General features: G+C 33.5%; 1 protein-coding gene across 4 annotated transcripts; it reads left to right on the top strand.

Annotated features, from left to right (window-relative positions):
- Nucleotides 1-1563: 1563 nt before the first annotated feature.
- Nucleotides 1564-15538, top strand: LOC142642041 (G-type lectin S-receptor-like serine/threonine-protein kinase At4g03230). Of its 4 annotated transcripts, none has more exons than XM_075816390.1 (10): nucleotides 1564-1841; nucleotides 2502-3945; nucleotides 8143-8604; nucleotides 10359-10463; nucleotides 10597-10808; nucleotides 10903-11113; nucleotides 11240-11477; nucleotides 11657-11807; nucleotides 11925-12227; nucleotides 15285-15538. In XM_075816390.1, the coding sequence occupies exons 2-9, from the start codon at nucleotides 2724-2726 to the stop codon at nucleotides 12219-12221; spliced, it is 2898 nt and encodes a 965-aa protein (XP_075672505.1). In that variant the 5' UTR covers nucleotides 1564-1841; nucleotides 2502-2723; the 3' UTR covers nucleotides 12222-12227; nucleotides 15285-15538. The 4 variants fall into 4 exon arrangements, with proteins under 4 accessions (XP_075672505.1, XP_075672502.1, XP_075672504.1 ...); XM_075816387.1 differs by lacking the exon at nucleotides 15285-15538 and adding an exon at nucleotides 13129-13560; XM_075816389.1 differs by lacking the exon at nucleotides 15285-15538 and adding an exon at nucleotides 13129-13560 and having other exon boundaries at nucleotides 2472-3945.
- The last annotated feature ends 8030 nt before the right edge of the window (nucleotides 15539-23568 follow it).

Here is a 23568-nt window from a genome sequence, read left to right as displayed (position 1 = left end):
AGATCGGTGTTTGACTGGTCGGAGCTCGTGGGTCTTGCCGTGGATCGCAGCTCGCGAACGCTGGATCGGAGCTGGCGGATCGGCGATCTGAGCTGGCGAATCGCGATCGGAGTTGGCGGATCGGCGATCGGAGCTCGCGGATCGGCGATCGGAGCTCGCAGATTGCCGATCGGGGCTCGCGGATCGCGATCGGAGCTCGCGATCGGAGCTCGCGAATGGCGATCGGAGCTCGCAGATCGCCGATCGGAGCTCCCAGATCGCGATCGGAGCTCCCAGATCGCGATCGGAGCTCGCCGATCGGAGCTCGCAGATCGCGATCGGAGCTCCGGATGGTGATCTGAGCTCGCCGATCGGACTCGCGGATGGTGATCGGAGAGGGAGTTGATGGAGAGGGAGAGGGAGAGGGAGAGGGAGAGTCTGAGAGATGGGTTTAGAGAGAGAGAGCGAAAGTGAGAAATGAGTTAGGAGAGAGAGAGAACGCGGTAATTTAAGAGGTTGTTGGGGAAAAGAATAAAATATTAAAGAAAATTAATTATTTAATTAAAAAGGGTGTAAGATAGATGAACTGATGTAGAGGTTTTGTAAAATTAGATGAGTAAAATAGAAAAAGTAGATTTTTAGTGTAAAAGTGGGTATGTAAAATGGAGGATCTGATGTGGATGCTCTAAGTGGTAACTATGAGCTGTACTGCACAGTTGCGTATTGTGCTGCTGTGCGCCTCCCTGTGCAGTCCAGCCTATACTCCTATCAATCTATGGCTAAGTTTTTTCTTTTTAGTTGAGAAACCATCTTATGGCTAAGGTTTAAAGCAAAAAAAGTAATAAAAGTATTTAAATTTTTTTTAATTAAAATATATAAATAAATATATTAGGTATAATTTATTTTTTACAAATAGGTCTTCTTTTATTTCTAGCCTTAAACAATTGCACATCACCTACATGGTTGAAGATCAAGGGAGAAAGAGCTAGCTAGAAAATGTAGAACGACGGTGAGAGATGAATTATCGGTACGAGTGGCAGTCACTTCAGCTTTACCTTTCTCTACTTTTTCTGAAATCTTTTAATGGTGTTTCAACTTTCATGTTTGTCTGAAATCTTTTTCTCGAGTTTCACGTTGTCTCTTTTAATTAAAATAACTCAGGTCAACAAATGCACGTGGCAGTTTTTTAATAAACTCGATTTTTTAAAGCTCAAGGAACAGATGGTGTAAACGGTGCTTAGAATGGCCAGTTTTCAGTTATATAACTCAACTATCTTAACTCAAAACTCAAAATCTGTGAGACGCAGGGTGTTTAATTTGTATTTTCAAACGGCTATTTTTAATTTTTAAACAATATTACGTATATTTTTACATTTTTACTTCCGGAGAAATGAATTTTGTGAAATTTTGAGTAAATAATTGCAAATATGTGAGACTCTCTTCAGTGTATTGTAGAGCCGTTGGAAGCTTTTGTTGCGCCAAATGCTCAGCTTCAGTTATGCCCTCTGTTTTCCTCTATTTTCTTTAGTACCCTGACATCTCCATTTACTTCATTTACACCTTCTCCATTTACTGCATCTCCATTAACACCTCTCACCCACCTCTACCGACATGCCATTATTTTACTGCTTCTCCATTAACACCTCTCAACCACCTCTACCAACATACCATTATTTCAAACTTTTGTCTTTTTTTTTTTTTTTTTATTGCTCAGACCTCTCAGTTGTTCCATTTTTTCACAAGCTACTCTTAACCCAGCACAAAGCGAGAGGAAGAAGAAGGAGTCCCAGCCAGAAACAAGCACACCCCGACACATCCGATACCGGTGCCGACACCGGTTTGAGAATCCAACCTCTGCCCAGGTGACCATGTTTTCTCTCTCTCCCTCTGTAAACCCACATTGCTCTGTTTTGTGTTCCTCTAAATTTCATTGTTTGTATTTCAAAGCTTTTGTTCAAGTGCTCTGTTTTGATTTTGTTTGTGTTTCAATGTTTTGCAAATAGGGATAGATAGCTATATATTTTAGTTAAAGATGGTATTTGACCATTTGACATATATATATATATATATATATATATATATATATGAATCCTGGGTTACAGACTTATAGAGTGAGTGAGTTAATAGATCTGGGTTTTTCTATTTCCTTTGGGAAGGACAGGTTAGTGTGTTACAAACCTGTCGTTTCACTTTTTGGTGGTTTGGCCATTATAATATTGGAGTAATATATAATATCTATTTTAAAAAGACTGTCGTTTTAGACTTTTTTTTTTTATTTAAATTATTTAATCATCAAACGATGTCGTTTAGAGTTTTTAAATTTTTTTTCACAACTCTCGTTTCCTTTTCAAGTGAAACGAAGCCGTTGAGGTTATTATTACTGTGCAATATATTTTTTCATCTCTTTTGCTCTCAGCCACACACATTGAACTCCCTCAACCACACAGCCCAATCCCGCCAAACAAACAGTAATTTTTCCCTCTTATTTTCAGATTCTCAAACGGACCCTTTGTATATTGTAGGATTAGGAACTGGAAATTGCAGTCGTGGAAATTACAATGTTTACATCCCAAACGACATGAAATGGGCTGAATATACCAAAGTCCGCACAAACTTCTAAAATGCTAACGAACATAGGAGGCGCTATAATCCACCGTGCACCTTCATCTATCATTCATGTTACGTTTACGTTCAGACAACAGGGAAACAATTCTATTTATATTGTACATTATTAATCATTAATTATGGTAAGCAAAAGGGAAAAAATGAGAACAAGCATCAATATTAGGAGATGGTCTGCTAACTGCAGGCTGTCTTCCATGTTGATCTTGTTCATGTTACTGTTTTGTCCCTTTTATGCATATTGCGAAGCTAGAGACACACTGAGGCAAGGAGAGTGGATTAGCGACAATGGGGAAACTCTGGTTTCGGCTGGAAGGAGGTTTGAATTTGGATTCTTTAGTCCTACTGGAAGCTCTGGCAACAAAAGATATGTTGGAATATGGTACCGCGAGTGGGATAACCGAACAGTTGTATGGGTTGCCAACCGGAATAGCCCAATTGTCAATGCCATTGGAGTTTTCAACGTTACAGAAGATGGCGAGCTCAAGTTATTGGATACGAGTGGAAAGGTATATTGGTCTACGAATATTCGAAGCTTATGTCCGTGTAACCGGACCGTGACTCTCACAAATTCGGGAAACTTGGTTTACGGAGATTATGGAGTGCTGAAGAATATTCTGTGGGAGAGCTTTAATACTTCAACTGATACACTTCTTCCAGGCATGGATGTGAATCAAAACACGATTTTGACTTCTTGGAAAGGGTCTGATGACCCTGGAAATGGGAGCTTTAGGTTTTTTCTAGGTATAGATAGTCTCGGGAACGAAAATACCATTTACAAAGAATATAATATTTACTGTAAAAAGTTTAGTTCAGAAATGTACGATAAATTACACGACCTTTCAAGCGATTTTACTGCAAGATTTGTGTTGGATTTTAGCGGAAAGTTAGAGTATTGGAGATGGGATGTGAAAGGTATGAATTGGTCCTTGATAATTGCAGAGCCAGGTAACAAATGTGCTGTGTATAATGCTTGTGGAAACTCTGGTGTTTGTAATCCAAACAATAATTTGGAGTGCAAATGTTTGCCCGGGTTCAAGCCCAATGCACCAGAGAAGTGGCATTCTGGAGATTTTTCAAATGGGTGCGCCAGAAACTCGGTGTCATGTGGAGAAAACGATGTGTTTCTTCCTGTATACATGAAGAGTGTGGACAGTTACAAGGTAGTTGAGGTCGAAGACGAATCGGCTTGCAAAAAGGAGTGTCTTAAAAGGTGCGACTGCAAGGCTTATTTTCACAATAACAATTTTAATTGTGTTATTTGGACGCGGGATGTAGTTGATCTTCAAGAGTATGCCGATGGTCATGTTACCGTTTCCGTCCGTGTGGCAAGATCTGATATAGGTACTAATCCTAATTTTCACATGACTTTGCTTACTTTTACTGAGCTCATAAAATTGCATCTACCTGCTGCCGTTTTTCATGGTTTTGATTGTTTTACATCGTTGCTAAAGTCTGGATATTCTTAAACAAGTTTTAATTTTCTTACGTCATCTACTTTTCGCATTCACTTATATGTAATAAAATATAGATATTCCTGCATTAAACTAGTGTAAAAGAGTATTTAACTTCTTGAAAAATATAGATATATACTGGTCTTGACAATATGTGAAGTACTTTATAATTATATCCTCAATATATGAAGGAATGGCATTATAAATATTTAAGATGTCCTCAATATAAAAAGGGGAAAAAGCTTTTTGATGCAGGACTAGAACAGTGCCACAATTGTTTAAAATCACCACCAAACACAAACAATTGTTCAAAATGAATTTTATTAATAAAAAAATGGTCTGACTACAATCGTCCAAAGTTTTATAGAGTTTCCAATAAATCAAGAGATAAAGATGGCATCCATGAAACCAATCTTAAATTAATGAACTCAAATAGTAATTTTTACTAGTCCAAATACTTATCATGACTCAAACTAAATAAATAAAAACCTAAAATGCGGAATGATCCAAAGAAAATAGAAAATAAGTATTTTCAAATAATTTATGGTTGTGCACTTATATCACATTTTCCCCTTTATATTTGGAGTAGTTTACAATTCCTCTCCTAAACATTAAAACCGGGCTATTACTCCCTTTAAGTTTTGGAAGTGAGCAATAACTACCCCTACAATTACTCTCTCACTTGAACCCTAACAAAATCTTTTAATTTGTGGAATATTCTATTATGTAATGTTTAAAATATCCTAAAATCCTAAAAATACATTAGTTCTATTTAACTTGACTGGTAAAGTCTCGTATCATCAAGTAAGAGATTTGGGTTAAAATCTTATCTACACCAAAATTCAATTATTGTTTTGGTAATAATCATTATAACCAACCGTTATCATAACCTATTGGTGATAATCTTGTTTACACCAAGGGCAAGGATATTTTTTAACTGAAATAAATAGATTAATAATGTCATATTGCTTTTATTTTTTAACTAATGAAACTTTGTGTTCTTTGTAAATAAGAAAAATAATATATATTTTTTACTTTCTTTTTATATTAAAATTTTCATCTACTTATTTTATGATCGAATTTTCTTTATATATATATATATATATATATATATATAATCAAAACATACCCATATAAAGATGTTTTGCAAACAAACAAAATGATATCTTAAAAAGGGACAACTCAAGCAAAAACGGTGAGATTTGCTCATTAAGAGTCCGTTTGGATAGAACTTATTTTGCTGAAACTGAAAACACTGTAGCAAAATAATTTTTAAATGTGTGAATAGTACCGTGGGACCCATTTTTAATGAAAAAGTTGCTGAAAAGTAAAATTTGTGGGACCCATGAACAGTGCATTTGTGCACTGTTCATGGTTGAAAAGTCAAACCTTGCGGCTGGGTTTAAAAAAAAAAAAAAAGAAGCAAAACGCGGACGTGGACGCAGAAACTTGGATCCAAACGCCCTCTAAGTGTGTTTGGCAAAAATTAAAAAGTTAACTTATTTTTGCTATTATTCATGGGTCGCACTGCATTTTTTGGTACTATCCATGGTTCCACTGTACTATTTTAGCCAATTTTTACATTTATCTACGGTACTTTCAGCAAACAGTTTTCAGTTTTAGCAAAATAAATGGACCCAAACAGACGCTAAATGTGTGTTTAGCTCCAAATTAAAAAGCTAGCTTATTCCCCTTTTTTTTAAAAAAAAAAAAAAAAAAAAGCTAGCTTATGTTACTATTCATCTTATTTTTGTTATTATTCATGGGTCTCATTGCACTTTTTGATACTATTCACAAGTCTTATTGTACTATTTTAGTTAACTTTTACTTTTATCTACAATATTTTTAGCAAAAAAAATTTCAGTTTCAACAAAATAAGCAAATCCTAGACAGACTTTATATAGGCCAAACCAAATGTTTACCGTAAATAAAGATGTTACCTGTTGGCTATTTTTATAAAGTTAAGTAGGAGCATTCACATCAGCTTGTGCAAATTTTTTTTGTTTATTTTAGTATAAGAACCTACATTTTTTTTTTTTACACTCTCACTCTTCTAATTAACGTACATCAGATTATCTTTTCTACATTGTATAACATTAAAATATCAATTTTTCTTGATTTTTTTTATTATTTCTCTTTCTTCACACACAATAATCACTGTTAACTATCTTCCTTATGTTTCAGGATATGTAAAGAAATAATAAAAAAAACTATATGCAAAGTAAATAGTGTTAGTGTAAATTTATATAGTTAAATAAGCAAATTTACACATTTTTAACTTGCTTGATGTGGGTGATTTTGGGAGTAAGAATTGATACTTTTTTGCTTATATATATCTTCTAATTAATGTTGGGACGTGTGTCTATGAAGTGTTTGTGGCTGGTGTCTATTAAGCTATCTATTATTGAAAACATTTTTTTTAGGAATTGAAAAAGCTGTTGATACTTTTTTAATTTAAAAAAAAATTCTTTTCCAAAAATGAAAATTTTTTCTGAGAAAATCTTTTCCAAAAATGAAAATTAACAAAATCCATAAAAGAAAGCCTAGAGAAAAACAAAAATTTAAATAGCATAGGCCACCTGGTTGGTGCAGATAATTTTGAAGGCTTTTGAGTTTTTCTTCATTTATTCACGTAAAACATAAAAGACAACACAAACTCCCATAAAAAAAAAAAGTAAAAAAGACAACACAAACGTTTGACTAAACAGTTTTATTCACACTTGAATAAACGAAAACACTACTGCTAGGCCTTTTCACGCTTTTTATATATAGTTAGTAGATAATCTCTTACCCATCTGCTGATAGTTGTCAAGGTGGTTGGTGGAGATAATTTTGAAAGCTTTTGAGTTTTTCTTCATTTATTCACGTAAAACATAAAAGACAACACAAACGTTTGACTAAACAGTTTTATTCACAGTTGAATAAACGACAACACCACTTCTAGGCCTTTTCACGCTTTTTATATATAGGGTCCGTTTGAATAGAGCTTATTGTTAAAAATTAAAAACTGAAAATTGAAAACACTGTACCAAAATAATTTTTAAATGTGTGAATAGTGTCGTGGGACCCATTTTTAATAAAAAAAATTCTGTAAAGTGAAGTTTGTGGGTTCCGTAAACAGTACACGGGACCCACAAATGTGCTGAAAAGTCAGCAAAATGCGGCTACTGTTTATGCACAGTGCATGAACAGTAGCCTTTGTCCCCTGACCCGTACAGCAGCAGAAGAAGAAAAAAAAAAAAAAACGCAAAACGCAGCAGACGCGGACGCATAAGCTGTATCCGTTTGGATAGAACTTATTTTGCTGAAACTGAAAACTGAAAACACTGTAGCAAAATAATTTTTAAATATATGAATAGTTTTGTGGGACCCATTTTTAATGAAAATATTGTTAAAAAGTGAAATTTGTGGGACCCATGAACAGTGTATTTGTGCACTGTTCATGGCTAAAAAGTCAAAATAAGCTGCTGGGTAAAAAAAAAAAAAAAAAACAAAACAAAAGCAAAAACGTAGACGCACAAAACGGCGGATCCAAACGCCCTCTTAGGGAGGGTTTGGATACAACTGTTGCGTTTCCACGTTTTGCATTTTACGTTTTGGTTTTTTTTTTTTTTTTTTTTGATTCTGCTGCAGAGGGGACATGTGTGCAGTGCACGCACTGTGCGCGTACTGTGCACGCACTGTTCATGTACGTTTTTAACAATTTTTTATTAAAAATGGGTCCCGCATCACTATTTACACATTTAAAAATTATTTTGCTACAGTGTTTTCAGTTTTCAGTTTTCAATTTTCAGCAATAAGTTCTATCCAAACGGACCCTAATTAGTAGATAATCTCTTACCCATCTGCTGATAGTTGTCAAGGTGTCAACAGATGGATTTGACATATTACATAAAAAAAAAAAAACATTTATGGATTTGACATGCAGGAAGCTCAAAACAGTACTACAAAGTTAGACAAATCATAAGTTTTTTTTTTTGGATGAATAGACAAATCACAAGTTTGAACTTTGAAGTTAATCATGTTAAATAGGGTCAATTATGACTCGTATGTATTTAATGGCTATTGACACTTGATACATTTGTAGAATCGGCTGTACAAAGTTGTGAGCCTTGCGGCATAAACGTGATCCCCTATCCATTGAGCACTGGACCAAGTTGTGGTGATCCTAATTACCTCAGTTTCAATTGCAATACTACCTCAGGCCAGGTTAGTTTCATTGCACCAAGTGGCACATATCGAGTCGCTAGTATTGATCCAGATACACGAAACTTTTTAATCCAAGTTAATGACAAAGGAAATCTGCGGCTCAACTATTCGTTGCCATTTAATTTAACTAGTCCAAGAAACTTTAGTTCTGAAATTTCAACTGAAGTTACAGATGAGGTTGAGATTGTTTGGGAGCCACCACTGGAGCCTATTTGTAATTCATCTGCAGATTGCAATGATTGGTCACATTCGACTTGCAAATCCGCAAGAGATGGAAAGAGGAGGTGTCTTTGCAGCTTTAGCTATCGATGGGATGGCGCAATGATAAAATGTAGAAAAGGTTAGAATATGTCGTTTGCCTTGTTGCCGAAGCAGTGGTTTTTTTACTTTGCATTTCTTCTTTCTAAATTGTGTTAATGGATGCTTTACTTCTTTACCACAATGTTAGGACTTTGCCTATTTAACTTAGATATTAAATTCTATAAAATATGTGCTATAAGTCCCTATTTTATATCCTACAGTATTATATTGTGAACTCAATTGACCTTGGAAACTTTAAGACCCAACAAAACCTAACCATAATAATCACAAAAAATCAACGGGTATCAAACGAACCATAAAATAGACCCTACGCTTTAAATTCTTGATATATTTCATTTAAATTCTACCCCTTAAATAGACCCTCTTCATTTCACTTTGTCTGTATAGATTATAATGTTTTATGTAAGAATAAATCCTGCTTTGCCAAAGTTTTCATTTACTTACCAATAATCACTTTTTATTCTAACATAGAAGTTAGGAGTTCTCTCATAAAAATGTTTAAAAGAAAAAAGAAAAGAAGTTGGGAGGTCTTTCCTAAAATTAAAAAAATTGCTTATACCAAGTAATAAATGTTAAATGTTATAAATAATAGTTTTGTAAGGGATGGAGCTATATTGGTACTAAGGGGGGCAATGGCCCCATAGTCCCAATAATATATATATATATATATATATATATATATATATATATATATATATATCATGTTATTTATAAATTATTTTTAATAATTTACAATGTCATGCTATTTATCAGAGTTTGGCCTCTAAAAAGATGTGAACCCCACCTAATAAAGAAATTTCAATGCCAATTCTAAAATAAAGTTCCTATTTGATTTGAGTGATAAAAATATTGTCTGAGTTTTAGGTTTTGTAACCAAATTCCAACAATGCACTTTTTGGTCTGTGTGTTTAACATACTTAGTTATCATATTTTTCTTGAATAAAATAAATTTTTTGTTCAATTTATTTATTGTTTTTTTCTTCTTATTTTCTAGTATATAGTTTGTTGGGATTTGGGATAGTAAACAGTTAGGGTGCAATCTTACATGACATGTCAATTTAAAAGAAAATTAAGTTTTTCGAGTAATAGATTGGAATGATAGTATTTCCTAAAATGATTTTTAATTGATGTATTCTTTGTTATTTGTCGGTCAAATACTTTTATATATGCCTGTCAACTAGTGTATTCCATAAGTTTGTTAGTATTATGAATGATAAATGTTCGTTATTTTTCAAAAATAATTATATAAATGTTCAAGAAATTAAAAGTTTGAATAAAGTAAAAATCATCTCATAACACATTATTAAATTAAACTCATTGATCTTAACATTACGAATATCGTATAAATGTTCGATTTAAAATCAAAATTTTAAATTAAAACTCACAGATTTTGCCATTACTCAATAATATATGACTTACTCAATTTTATATGAAAAATAGTATATATTGTGTGTATGTGTGCGCACTTGCTTGCGCACACATATATGTCTGATTTAGGTTTCATATATACAATTTCATTTTGGTCCTAAAGGTCGCCCCCTAAAAAACAGCTCTGCCTACGTCACTGCAAAGTTTGTGTTTTGCGTAACAATAACATTATAATTACACAATTGATGAAAACATCAATTGAATCCTGCTAATTATCATCGTTTAAACCAATCATTTGCACATGTTCATGATAACAAAATATGATTTAAGATGCTTTTGTTCACATCTATTTTATTAAAGTATGACAAGTATTTTTTTTATTTCCTGTCTATTCTTTGCCATCAGAAAAGTGGGTGACATTGCATCTGATTATTGGAATAACAAGTGTGATTATGCTCTGTGCCATTAGTTCTGTTTACATATGGCATAGAAACATAGCCAAGAGACAAGGTAACTACCTTACAAAACGCATGCTATGCACAAGTTATAGTTTTTGTCAATTTGAATATGAATACAAATATTTATAAGTTCTTCCATGTGATTAAGATGTGAACTAAGACATAGAAGTATCTTTTGAATTTAGAAAATAGAAAAATTGATCAAAGAAATCGAGCACAAAGTATGTTAAACTGTGAAAGACATGTCCAAGCTTTGATAGACTCAAGTGAGTTCAAAGAAGAAGATGAAAAAGGCATAGATGTTCCTTTTTTTGATTTGGAAAGCATACTAATGGCTACAAATAACTTCTCAAATGAAAACAAGCTTGGAGAAGGAGGCTATGGGCCTGTTTACAAGGTAATTTCAGCAACATTTATTGGTCATTATTGTTCATACCATGCAAATAGTTTTTGGTTAATGGTAATATTATTTATTGGAATTTTGGTCACAGGGTAAACTTCCAAATGGTCAAGAAATTGCAGTAAAAAGGCTTTCAAGTGTCTCGAGTCAAGGTTTACAAGAATTTAAGAATGAAGTGGTATTGATTGCAAGACTTCAACATCGAAACCTTGTCAAACTCTATGGATATTGCATAAAAGGGACTGAAAAAATTTTACTTTATGAGTACATGCCGAATAAAAGTTTAGACTTCTTTATATTTGGTTAGTTTTTAAACCTACTCTCTAATATTTTACTATCCATGTTATCACATTTTTTCTTTTTTTAGAAAATGATTGCTTATTATAGTTACTAAAACCGTTTTTTGAATGGAAATGAAAACTTGCAAGATCAAAAGCAAAGTGTACTTTTGGATTGGGAGATGCGTTTCAACATCATTTGGGGAATCGCTCGAGGACTTCTTTATCTTCACCAGGACTCTAGATTAAGGATCATTCATAGAGATTTGAAAACCAGTAACATTCTTCTAGATCAGGAGATGAACCCCAAAATATCCGATTTTGGGTTGGCGAGGATTGTTGGTGGCACACAAACTGAGGCAAACACAACTAAAATAGTTGGAACATAGTATGTTTCTTACAAACAACATGATTATTGTAGTTAGTTGTTTATATTATTACATATTATGGCATATCTTATCTATCAAAAAAACATTTTGAAAATTCTAAATCCTAAAACATTATTTAGAGAATATGCACATAATTTCCTTGCTAATATTATAATTTATTATGACCATTGCAATGCAGTGGCTATATCTCCCCAGAGTATGCAGTAGAAGGAATTTTTTCAGTCAAATCTGATGTTTATAGTTTTGGTGTTGTTCTACTTGAGATTATAAGTGGAAAAAAGAACACAACTTTTTATCAGTCAGAAGAAGCAATGAGCCTTCTAGGTTATGTAAGTGCGCATAATTTTCTTAATTATTGGATCATTTTTTTCACTTCATATTAGCTAGATTGTGTACCAGTTACGCTTTGGTCATTTTTTTTATTCATACCGATTTTATTGTCACAGGCATGGAGACTGTGGACGGACAATAAGGTCTTGGATTTAATGGACGAGACCCTACAAGATTCTTGTATTGCAAATCAATTTGTAAAGTGTGTAAATATTGGTCTATTATGTGTACAAGAGAATCCAGGTGATCGCCCTACTATGATGAATGTTATCAAGATGTTAGATATTGATACTGTGAACCTTCCAACTCCCAAACGACCAACCTTTTTCTTAAGGAGAGACCAATCCAAGGCAACTTCCTCTGATCAACCAGAATCAAATAATGTATTAACGAATACTCTAGAAGGACGATGATGCATGGTAAGGATTCTCATGAATCTTGTATCTCTTAATTACTTATGCACAGTTTTTTGTGCACCCACAAATAGAAATATGATGTCTTTCTTAATAACATTTCTTGAAAAGTTTGGGGGGTCATAGCCCCCAGGCTTGTATATATATATACCTTTGCCCCTGTTTTACTTGTAATTAATTTTATTTTAATTGTCTTATAATATCTCTCTATATTATAAAGTTTTAATTATTTTTCTATTTTAAGTAAAATTAATAAATTTAGCATTTTCCTTTTAGAAATATGGAAAATATGGACATTGATATACGACGATATTGACATGTACATGTGGCCTTACTAAGAGAGTCAATACCATACTGGAAGTCATTTCAGTTTAATCAAGAAAATGAGATATTTCGGTACTAGTTGAAACTGGTGCACCATTTTGGAATTACCGCTAATTTGATATAATTATATATAAAAATTAGTAAATATAAATATTTATATGTTCAATAGTAGGAAATATATATTTCCTTAAAAATATTTAAAATTATAAATCTATGTCTCGTTTAATATGTTAACCCCTAATTGAAATGTTGGGTAATTAAAATAATATGCAATCTACTTAGATGATGATGATGTAATTCAACCAAAAAAAAGAAAAAGAAAAGAAAAGATGATGATGATGTAGATTTGATAGTCACTAGTAGATCACATGTATATAAAAAAAATTAGTAAGTTTTGCACTATATTTTTTTGAGACATGAGTTCTATAAATTTTTTTTTTTAAAAACAATAAAAAAAAAAAGTAGCTCAATGGAAGTTGTAACTTTAAAATGTTAGTACTTTGTTCACGTGGGTAAGCGTCAGGGCACACTTGCCACACCACCACACGAAATAAAGATTCTTTGTTTTTTATAAAAACAAAAGAAAGTCTTAGAATGCATTTAAAAGAAGCGCAAGAGTCGTAGAGAAGATGAAGAAGAAGAGCAGATAAGGACGACGGCAGAATGGGACCAGTGTTAGCAAATTAATGGCGACGACTATATGTGGGTTATTCTTATTTTCTTTTCCATTTATATATATTTTTATTTGTTTGAATTTTAGTTACTGGCCAATTTTCATTTTTTGGCCGAAATCCACTATACAATTCGGTACGGGCGAAACAAGGCCGATATGACTAGTATTTGAATTGGCGCAAAACACCAGTGTTCCTGTATCAGTGTCCATGCTAGAACGATAAATACCGGCCATTCTAGCCAGTATAGTACGAAATTAACTTCCTTGGGCCCTACTCATTCATGGGAAGATGCTTAAAATACTATTGAAATTTTAAGTCTCTTAACTCATAGATGCCTTTTCTTCATATTATTTAGCTATAAACAAATCAAGTTGCTTGGGTTAGTTACCATGACTTTTGAGTGGAGTTGTGGTATACATTTGTGTTAAAATTTCTTTCTCTTTCTCCTCTATTTGTGTGTGTTTGTTTCTCAAAAAAAAAAAAAAATGGTAATTGTCTTACATTGCTTAAAAGAGTATGTTGTGTGTAGTATAACTTGTCTCACCCTCCTTTAATAGTTACCATGACTTTTGAGTGGAATTGTAGGGCACATTTGTGATAAAACCTATTTTCCTCTTCCTTGTGTGTATGTTTGTTTCTAATAAAAGAAAAAAGAATTAGTAATTGCCTTACATGGCTTAAGAAAGTATATTGTATGTAGTATAACCCACCCTCTCTTAAGCTTTTAAGTGGACTTGTGGTGTGCCTTTATGTTAAAACCCCTTTTCGTCTCTCTTGTGTGTGTGTTTGTTTCTCAAAAAAAAAAAAAAAAAAAACTCAATTCATTATTTTTATCGAACTGATGAGTTGAGTCCAAGTCTTGCTTTCAAAATTGTTTTTTAAACCTGCCAACTAAAATAAATAAATAAAAATTAGCTTTTCAACAATAAATTAATAAATAAATAACATGGCTGAATCAATTTATAATAAGAACCTTGACCATATATCAATAATAAAATTGTTTGAAGTTGATTCAAATTTTGTGTGGAAGGAAAAAGTGTTGCTTATCAAATAAATACTTTAATATTCCTTGTCTAAGAGGAATGGAAGTATAAATTAAATAGAGTTTGAAATTAAATATATAGGTTGTGACCTACATGGGGCGACGAGAAGACTCTTATAAGAGTTTAGTAGTTTGCTTTGGGTTGAAATATATTTGTGTGTGAGAGGTAGAATACGAAGTTTTGTTTAGTTGATTCATTGTGGAGATTTGTTGGAAATCAACTCATATTCATAATTGGGCATAGTTAGCAATTTAAGTGTTTTTAATGTGGAAAGAAACTCTATTTCTTATCAAGGAGGTAATATAGTGTTCATTGTCCATCAAGAAGTAGGAGTTGGAATGTCCTATGAATGATTTGATTTTTTTTTTACCCACGAGGTATTCTTGATTTTAAAGAGAAGAAAACTCTTTAAAAAAAAAATGAATTTTTTTTGAATATATAGTAGTTTGCTAGTTCTTGTAAGGCTAAATATATTCGTGTGGAAGTATTAGAAGACAAGACTTTGTCTAATGTATTAGTGTGGAGCACTTTTGGTGTATTTCAGAATTAGGGTTTAGTTTATATTTGTGAGAGTTTGTATTGTAATCAATATTATTAATGGTAGATTTTGATTTGTGTTGCTAGTTTTTTTTTTTTTTTTGAGAAAAGTGTTGATAGTTAATATAGTCATAGAAACCAAGAATTTTTTAGCTCAACTGACACCTCTTGGTGTTCTCAATAGAGATCTCCTACGTTCAAATTTGCCACTTTCAATTTTCGAATTTTCAAAAAGAATGTATAGTCATAAAATTTATCATACCATGTTAAATTTTGCATCTTATTATGCCCCCGCCCCGCCTTTTTTTTTTCTTTTATTGCATATTGCTCACAGCAAAAATTGTTTACAACAAACAAATGATTTACATTTATTTTCTTAATATTTTATTCATTTATTTGAATTTTATTAATCTTATTGGTGAAATTCTTTTCCGCATATTTTAATTTTTTTTCTTTGTTATTAACCATCTTTACTTGAAAAAAAGTTAACGCATGGTGTGAGGAGAGGAGCGCAAATTATATATAAGCTCAAAATCAGAGGTGTCCGATCGTGCCCATGGCAATTATATGTCAACAGCGTGCTTGTGTTGATCTGATAGTATTGAAGGTGCAGATGCTGGCATGGAAATTGATAAAATGCAATTTTGCCTCGTCAATCTGTTCCTCGTCAGTGCGATGGACGATCTTGATATCCTATATGAGAGAAAACACTAAGTAATGACATTGATTTGGGGCCTGCGAAGGACCCTCCAATACTTAAATTAGCTTAAACTCTTTAGAAATTTGTAATCTGTAGAACAATTTGTGTGTGTTCAATATTGATCATTTACTTGTCTCTCTTGACTTTATATAGCCTTTGTATGAGTAAATGTCCAATTTGTTGGCCTCTCTTACGTTGTACCTGAGCTAGAGGATTTATGGCTCAATAATGACCACTTAATCCCAACCCTTTAACGTTTGTAATGGCCATTAAATGTACATCATTGGACAACAGTAACCGCTCTGCACTCATTCATCATTTGGTAATTAAATGTTGTCTAGAATAAATGCGCTTACGCTCGTCTATACTTTTACTCGTCATTAACTTGGATGGTTTGCAATATGGACGAGCATTTTATCGCTATCCATCAAATGCTTTGTGCATTTATCTTCTTAGGCGTTATGGTTGAGCTGGAGGGTTAAATGACTTATTTAATAGCCACTTCACCTCTCCCATTCAATGACTTGTAAGGGCTGCGTAGCAGTCGACTTGAGGTGGCTATAATAGCTGTGAGCTAGTGACTGGAAAGGCTGTACATTCGTTACACTTGTTCCATTTAAGTGAGAAATTTATATCTAGGTATTAATATGTGCTTACGATCGTTCTTAGTAATGACGGTCACTTTAAACGACCATTTTACACTACTCATCAGTTGCTCCCTTACTCCTGCATCGACCTTTTGGACAGCTGTAGGAATATTGACGGTTTACACCTGTTTTGACGAAGACTCCTATCTTTGGATGCCATTTATAGCACACGCTTCTTGCTAATCTTGATAATTAGGTAGAGCCTTTGTTTTGTTCATCTTGCCTGCTTCTATGAAAATTTCGCCAAAGCAGTTGTGCCCTTCAATTTTTATAGTTGTGACTTTAATCATACAACTTTTTATCGCTTTGAGAATATGATCGTCATTATGATTGTACTCGTCAGTTTTTAACAATGCAAATTTAATCGTATGACTTACTCTCGCTTTGAGAATTTGATTGTCATTATGATTGTACTCTCTGTTTTTTAACCATATGAATTTAATCATATGACTTACTCTCACTTTGAGAATTTGATCGTCATTATGATCGTACTCGTCCGAATTGAACCTTATGTGACAATTTTACTCTTATTGAGATTTTTATCGTCTACTTGGTTTTACTCGTTGGACTTCAATGATGGGCTTTCTTCTTGAATTTTTTTTTTCTTTTGTATTGTAAGTAATACTTTCAGATCTTTCAAGAGAACAACATTTATTCACATGGGGAAAATGCTCCCTTATTAATTCCTACTTAGAAAACAGTTTGATGAAAGAAAATTGAAAACGTCATCTAACTAGCAATAATACCTCTTGAAGTGCTCTACATTTCATGGACGAGGTAACTATTTTGTCGTTGAGTGATTCGAGGTAACAATTTCTTCTTTTGGAATATTTGACGTTCTTGTATGAGCCTACGCATTTTCATTGTCATTCTTTCGACTAGGGGAACAATCCTTCTTCTCCTTCTTTTTGTGTTGGAGCTCGTCGATTTCTTCCATCTTTCGCTTGCTATCTATTCCATTTATTGTTAATGCATCCTCTCTGTTCATGTACTTCTGAGCTTTGAACAGGAGTTTTGTCATTGTAGTTGGCGGAGTCTTCCCTAGAGAGAAGACGTGGTCAGGATTGTACAACCCTACTTGGAAGGTTGTCATTATCACTTGATCATTTGCCTCGTCAATTTTTAACACTGTTTTGTTAAAGCGTTTTACATACTCTCTCAAGGTTTCCCCTTCCTGTTGCTTCACAATTAGCAAGTATGAGGTGGGCCTCTTATGGCGTTGGCCTCCAATGAAATGGTGGACAAAAGAGACGCTTAGCTACTCAAAGTTCGCAATGGATACCGCAGGCAACTTGTTAAACCACACCCTTGCTGCTTCTCTAAGAGTTGCTGGGAATGATCTACAAATTACCTCGTCTTGGGTCGACTAGACGTTTAATATTGTCTTGAATGCCCCTATGTGATCTAGGGGATCTTTAGTGTCATTGTAAACCTCCAGTTGTGGGAGATGAAATTTGGGAGGCAAGGGGCACTCCAAAACACTGGTAGTAAAGGGTGAGTTTGTCCTCTTGATCATGCCATCAAGATTTATCGTTGTCTTTCCCTTTATGGCGTTCCTGACTTTGTTTAACTCCTTCCTCATGTTTTTCATCATCGGATTGTTGCCATGAGTTGACTGTGTGGTGTGCTTAGAAGTTTCTCTTCTGCTATTTCCTGGACTATGGGCTTCGTCGTCATTGTCATTGTCATTGCGATTACTTAGTGATTGTGACGTATTTGTGTCCTCTAGACGCACTCTCTACTTCGAGTCTTCATTTTCTTTCTTCAATTCTTTCACATTGGCTGTTAGTGCTTGGATTTGTTGAGCCATCACCACCCGGTCCAGCAGCGCAGTTGTGGTTGAGTCCATTGGTTCTAAGGAACTTAGTCAATAAAGAATTCAACGGCTTATTGATTGATAGCCTGTCGTCAATATGTTCCTCATTAGTGCGATGGACAACCTTGATATCTTGTATGAGAGAAAACACTAAGTAGATAATAACATCGATTTAGGGCCTGCCAAGGACCCTCCAATGCTTAAATTAGATTAAACTCTTTAGAAATCTGTAATCTATAGAGCAATTTGTGTGTGTTCAATATCAATCACTTACTTGTCTCTCTTGACTTTATACAGCCTTTGTCTGAGTAAATGTCCAATATGTTGGTCTCTCTTACATTGTACCTGAGTTGGAAGATTTATGGCTCAATAATGACCACTCAATCCCAGCCTTTTAATGTTCGTAATGGCCATTAAATTCACGTCATTGGACAATAGTAATGGCTCCGCACTAATTCATCATTTGGTCATTAAATGCTATCTAGAATAAATGCGCTTACGCTCGTCCATACTTTTACTCGTCATTAACTTGGACGGTTTGCAATATGGGCAAGCATTTTACCGCTATCCGTCAAATGTTTTGTGCATTTATCTTCCTAGGCGTTATGGTTGAGCTGGAGACTTAAATGGCTCATTTAATAGCCATTTAACCTCCCTATTCAATGTCTTGTAACGGCTGCATAATGGTCAGCTTGAGGTGGCTGTAACAATTGTGAACTGGTGGCTGGAAAGGCTGAACGTCCGTTACACTTGTGCCATTTAAGTGGGGAATTTATATTTGGGTATTAATGTGTCCTTACAATTATTCTTAGTAATGACGGTCACTTTATGGATGACCATTTTACACTACTCATCAACAATGATTAGCAGTGGATTTGGTAGATATAAAGGTGACAAAAATGCTAACATTATGCTACTAATGTGACAAGAATGTTGACCTAGATACTTTTGTGTCAATTATTATTTGAATCACCAGCATGGGTGGGTGTGTGACTAAAGTTGGTGAATGGGTGGGAAGACAAGCAGAGTCTTCTAAAGGGTTGTGAGAATGGTAGATCCTCAAAACTAACTCTGGTTTGAGCTGATCGATCAATCTACCATTTGGAATTGATTTTGGGATCAATTTTGACAAAAGTTGACATTTATGGTTGCAAATGGTCGATCTCATTGAAAATTGTACAGGAATGGTCTTGACTCCAGAGTTGGTTTTTTGGTGTAGCCAAGGATCGGACCTCAAATTTTTTATTCAACTACAAAAGACTTTATCAGTTGAGCTAATTGGAACTCACTACAAACAATTAAATGTGTTTATCATATAAAAAAAAAATTATTTGTTTTTCAAGATGACGAGATTCAAAATTTATAAAATCTAAATACCCTTAAGAAGCTAATAAATGAAGACGAAACAAAGATGCATAACCTGAATGAGAGTGTCACAAGTATGGTGTGTGATAATGGTAGCGACTAGCGACAATAGGGGGAGACAAATTGGAAGGGACCAGCAGAGGGGAAACCTTCTACGTTACAGCTTGTCCCAAGTAATTGGCACATCCACGGATCTTCCACATCCTAGTTTATCTCATAAAAGTGGACCACAAGACCAAGTTCACAAAGTTGCCTAATTGAAAGAAAATTAAGAGAGCTTTGAAACAAGGTATGTGTCACCATGATAGATAAATGTGAAGAGGTAATGAATCCTATGTGGCTTATATAATTAAAAGATTGGAAGCTAATGAATACTTGTGTGAAATTAATAACTTTGGTTCATATAATTGCGACATGCATAATTAAAAAACCAAAAGGTTGTACTTATATGGCGATGGACAGGCAGTAGAAGAATGGACCAATTTTGGTCAATCTATGCCTCAAAGTCAGCTAATAAGGGTAGTAGCCTATGGAGGAAGATAGGTAGAAGACTCAGAAGCTGAGGTCCTAACAATATTTGCTTGGTGAGAAGGGGCCCAAAACTAGTTTTTAAGTTGCAACTTGCAAAACTTTAAGACAAGATGATATATATACACCTAGAGGCCGGTTTAGATACAATCACAGGAGAATAAATATTAGAGATATATATATTGCCTTTTGTTTTTGACGCATTTGGTAGAGAGAGTATGCTCTCGATTTGATACTCTATTGATGCATTGTGAGTGCAATTATAGCCTTTGGCGAGAAAGTCAGTAGCGTTGGCATTCCCAAATTTTGGTAATAAGATTTATAGAAGGAAGTGAAAAGTGTTGGCATTCCCAAATTTTGGCAATAAGTTCCTTCCCAATCTGCAAAGTGGGTAACAAAGGCATCCTTAAATAAATTCAACTGTCTTCTTAAATTCAGCAGCCTACGCTACAACACAAGCTTGGACGACATTTCACCAGAAATGTAGTGCCATAATTTCATACCTTGGAGAAATACCATCATGAGCCCAAAAATGAAGATTAAGCCTATCCAAAATGTTTATGGTAACGGGATAGATTACATAATTGGATTGGCTATGGAAAAATATATTTTATTTTTTTGAGTAATGCTAGATATAGAAATTATTTTACAAAAAAATTTACCAACTGTAGATATGATGAGTGATTATTAATTAGTAAATAATAAAGTGAGGTTAATGATGGACCTAGATGAAAATCAGTAAGAAGTTGACCACAACATTTTTTTGTAAAAATTTTATAAAATATTTTGTATTTGTATCATTACTCTTTTTTTTTTTTTCTTTTTTTTTTCCACTGTATTTGTGGGCAAGAATCATGTTATGATCCAAGTGTAAATTACATAAGTGCAAACTTGAACATATTTAGCACAAAAAGAGTACAAACTTAACCATAGTATAAAGCTCTTAAGCACCCTTTCTTTGTATCATTTTGGTAGGATCTCATAGGGATATGTGAATGGTGAATCTTCAAAAACAAATGAGTTGCAACCTTTGTGGTTGGATATCTGGTTTGAGTTGACCAACCAATCTACCAATTTGGATCATTCTCATTTTGGTAGGATCTCATAGGGTTATGTGGTGAATCTTCAAAATCAAATGAGTTGCGGCCTTTGTGGTCAAATATCTGGTTGGAGTTGACCAACCAATCTACCAATTTGGAACATTCTCATTTCCTATGAGAAATATAAATTGTATGTTTAACCAAATCAAACCCCACACAACAATCTTATTACTTCTAATTTATTTTTTTTAATAATTTTGTGCAAGGTTTATATAAAATAATTTATCTTTTAATCATTGCACTCTGGTTATTGAATACTTGTGATTTTCCTAGATGTGAGTCCTTATTTTTGCTAGGCTAGTAGACAGAGACACGGACCCAAATAGAAAAACCCAAGAAAACAAACTCATCTAAACAACAGTACTCCGGATTCCTGAATACCTGTGATTTTCCTAGATGTGAGTCCTTTGTCTTTGCTAAGCTAGTAGACAAAGACAAAAACCCAAATAGAAAAACACAAAAGAAAACAAACACATCTAAACAACAGCTAACCAGAAGAAAACAAAAACATCTAGACAGAAGAATACCAGAAAACTAACAGACTTAAAGAAAAGACACTGAAAACGTTACTGAGCCAGCAAGTCAGCCCTCAAAGCTTGAAAGACACTAGGAGCGAGAAACCATGATGCGATGAGCTCACCACCTGCATTATTACCCGATATGGGAGACCATGAGAAGATGAATTTCACTCCAGGAATTTGTTGTTGACAATCTCTGTTGGATATATTTCAACAATTTCCTTTTGTGATAAAGCAAAAGGAACAACATACATATCTAAACTTAAGCAATAACATAAATAGATTTGATAGGCAAAACTAATAAACAAATACTTAATATATATATAGATATAAGAAGAAATTTGCAAATAATTAAAAATTCACAAACCAAATGCGTGAATGATGAATAATTCAGATCAAGTCTTGTGTTCGACGCAATTTCCTTAAAATAGATTTCGCCCCTCACACAATCACTGTGGTTCTTTGAGACTCACGGACGTTTGCCTCCCAAGATAAAATGATCTACAGCACGAAAACGAAGCATACAAGGTCGTGCTCTGCGAACTACTCAATGTCTCTTTCTCTCTATTTGACACAAAATGAAATGCACAAAATATTCTCACTTGGAGAATCTTTTGAAAAAAAAAAGTTTTTATGAATGAGAGACTATGAAAAATTATGCTTTACTGAACAAGCACTCTGTTTCAGTAATAGCTACTATGCACAACATAACTGACTCAAAAATTAAAATAATAAAATATTATTATTTGAATAAGTAAGCCTAGTCCACATATGCCAAAAGCCCAACCCCCAACCCAATGTCAAACTCGTAAGTATATAAACTCATATATTATCTTTTTCCTTTCCTATGTGAGACTCAAGATTTTTATCATTTTAATAACATCTTCAAGTGAACATAAAAAACATTAATTTCTTATTCACTTCATGCTATTTTTTTCCAACATCTTGAATATATCCTCTATAGTTTTCAGGATACTTTTTAACATCAATTTTAGATGTGAATTTTTTTTTTTTGCAATTCGAATCTTTTCCCTTGTAGACCTTCAAGCACTTTGTACATATGAGTACTTGATTCATCATTAATGGACACTAATCCCAAAAAATCTTCAATAAAATTCAATCTTAGGAAATTAAGCTTCTCTTTTCTTTTTCTTTTTTGAGAACCAGATTAAGCTTAGTTGAATTACCTTCCAGTTATCTTTTCCTGGATCACCGCACAAACTGTTATACATATCCTATTTCTATTCTCACAATAATAAAAGCCAAATATAGAGCACAAGAAAGTTTTCTATGACCATCTATAAATGACGTCCTATATTTCTTAATAAGTTATGTATATTCATTGAATTTTAAATTCACAATCATACCTATCAATTTTACTTTTTAGTTTATTTTTTAAGGAAAACATACCTATCGATTGTGCTCTAACAATAGAAAAAAAGAGTCATTTGTTTTATAGGTTAACCGACACCGTACGGTGCCCGATAACATTTCCCTTAGTATATTATAAGATTACAATAACGTGTATAGCTAGTTTTATATTTGTGGTAGTTTTGAACTGAAAAATGCAGCCTCACGGAAATTACAATGATGTTTAGTTCCCGAAGGACATGAAATGGCTGAATATTTATTTTTGACCCTTATCGATCCCAATAGGCAGGGCGGCTCAATAAATTCAATTAAATTATTATTTAGTGGGCTGTTTTAATTTTTAATTGTTAATTAAATTAAATTTATTCAATTTTCTATATTATATGCATTTTTTCTATTTTAATACTGTTCTTCAAGTTTTTTGAGATGTAAAAGTATTAATCATGTTTTTTTTTCACAAGTTGTTAAGAAAATTTTGTCAATAGTTATCTGGTACCCTCATAATAATTTTTTTTTTTTTGTTGGTAAAATAGGTTATAGTTTCAATTGGATTGAATTTTTATTGTTGGCTTAATATTTTGGGTCTTCTTGGAGGTGGGGAAAAAAGGCAAAACCAACCTATATATTTTTTTTCATTTAAAAAATCAATTACTATTTTAAAATTTAGAGAGGACTTTTGTTTAGGCAATAGGGGGCCTTGAGACCCTTCAATTTTTTAGGACAA

This window comes from Castanea sativa, chromosome 7 (genome assembly GCF_040712315.1).
Source record: "Castanea sativa cultivar Marrone di Chiusa Pesio chromosome 7, ASM4071231v1".
NCBI lineage: Eukaryota > Viridiplantae > Streptophyta > Magnoliopsida > Fagales > Fagaceae > Castanea > Castanea sativa.
This window is presented reverse-complemented; position numbering and strand designations above follow the sequence as displayed.

Excerpts from the sequence above, each read along its gene's own strand:
- LOC142642041 (XM_075816390.1), top strand. The coding sequence starts at position 2,724 with ATGGTAAGCAAAAGGGAAAAAATGAGAACAAGCATCAATATTAGGAGA. Across the intron at positions 8,605-10,358 it reads AATGATAAAATGTAGAAAAG|AAAAGTGGGTGACATTGCAT; the intron begins GTTAGAATATGT and ends CTTTGCCATCAG. Across the intron at positions 10,464-10,596 it reads AAACATAGCCAAGAGACAAG|AAAATAGAAAAATTGATCAA; the intron begins GTAACTACCTTA and ends TTTTGAATTTAG.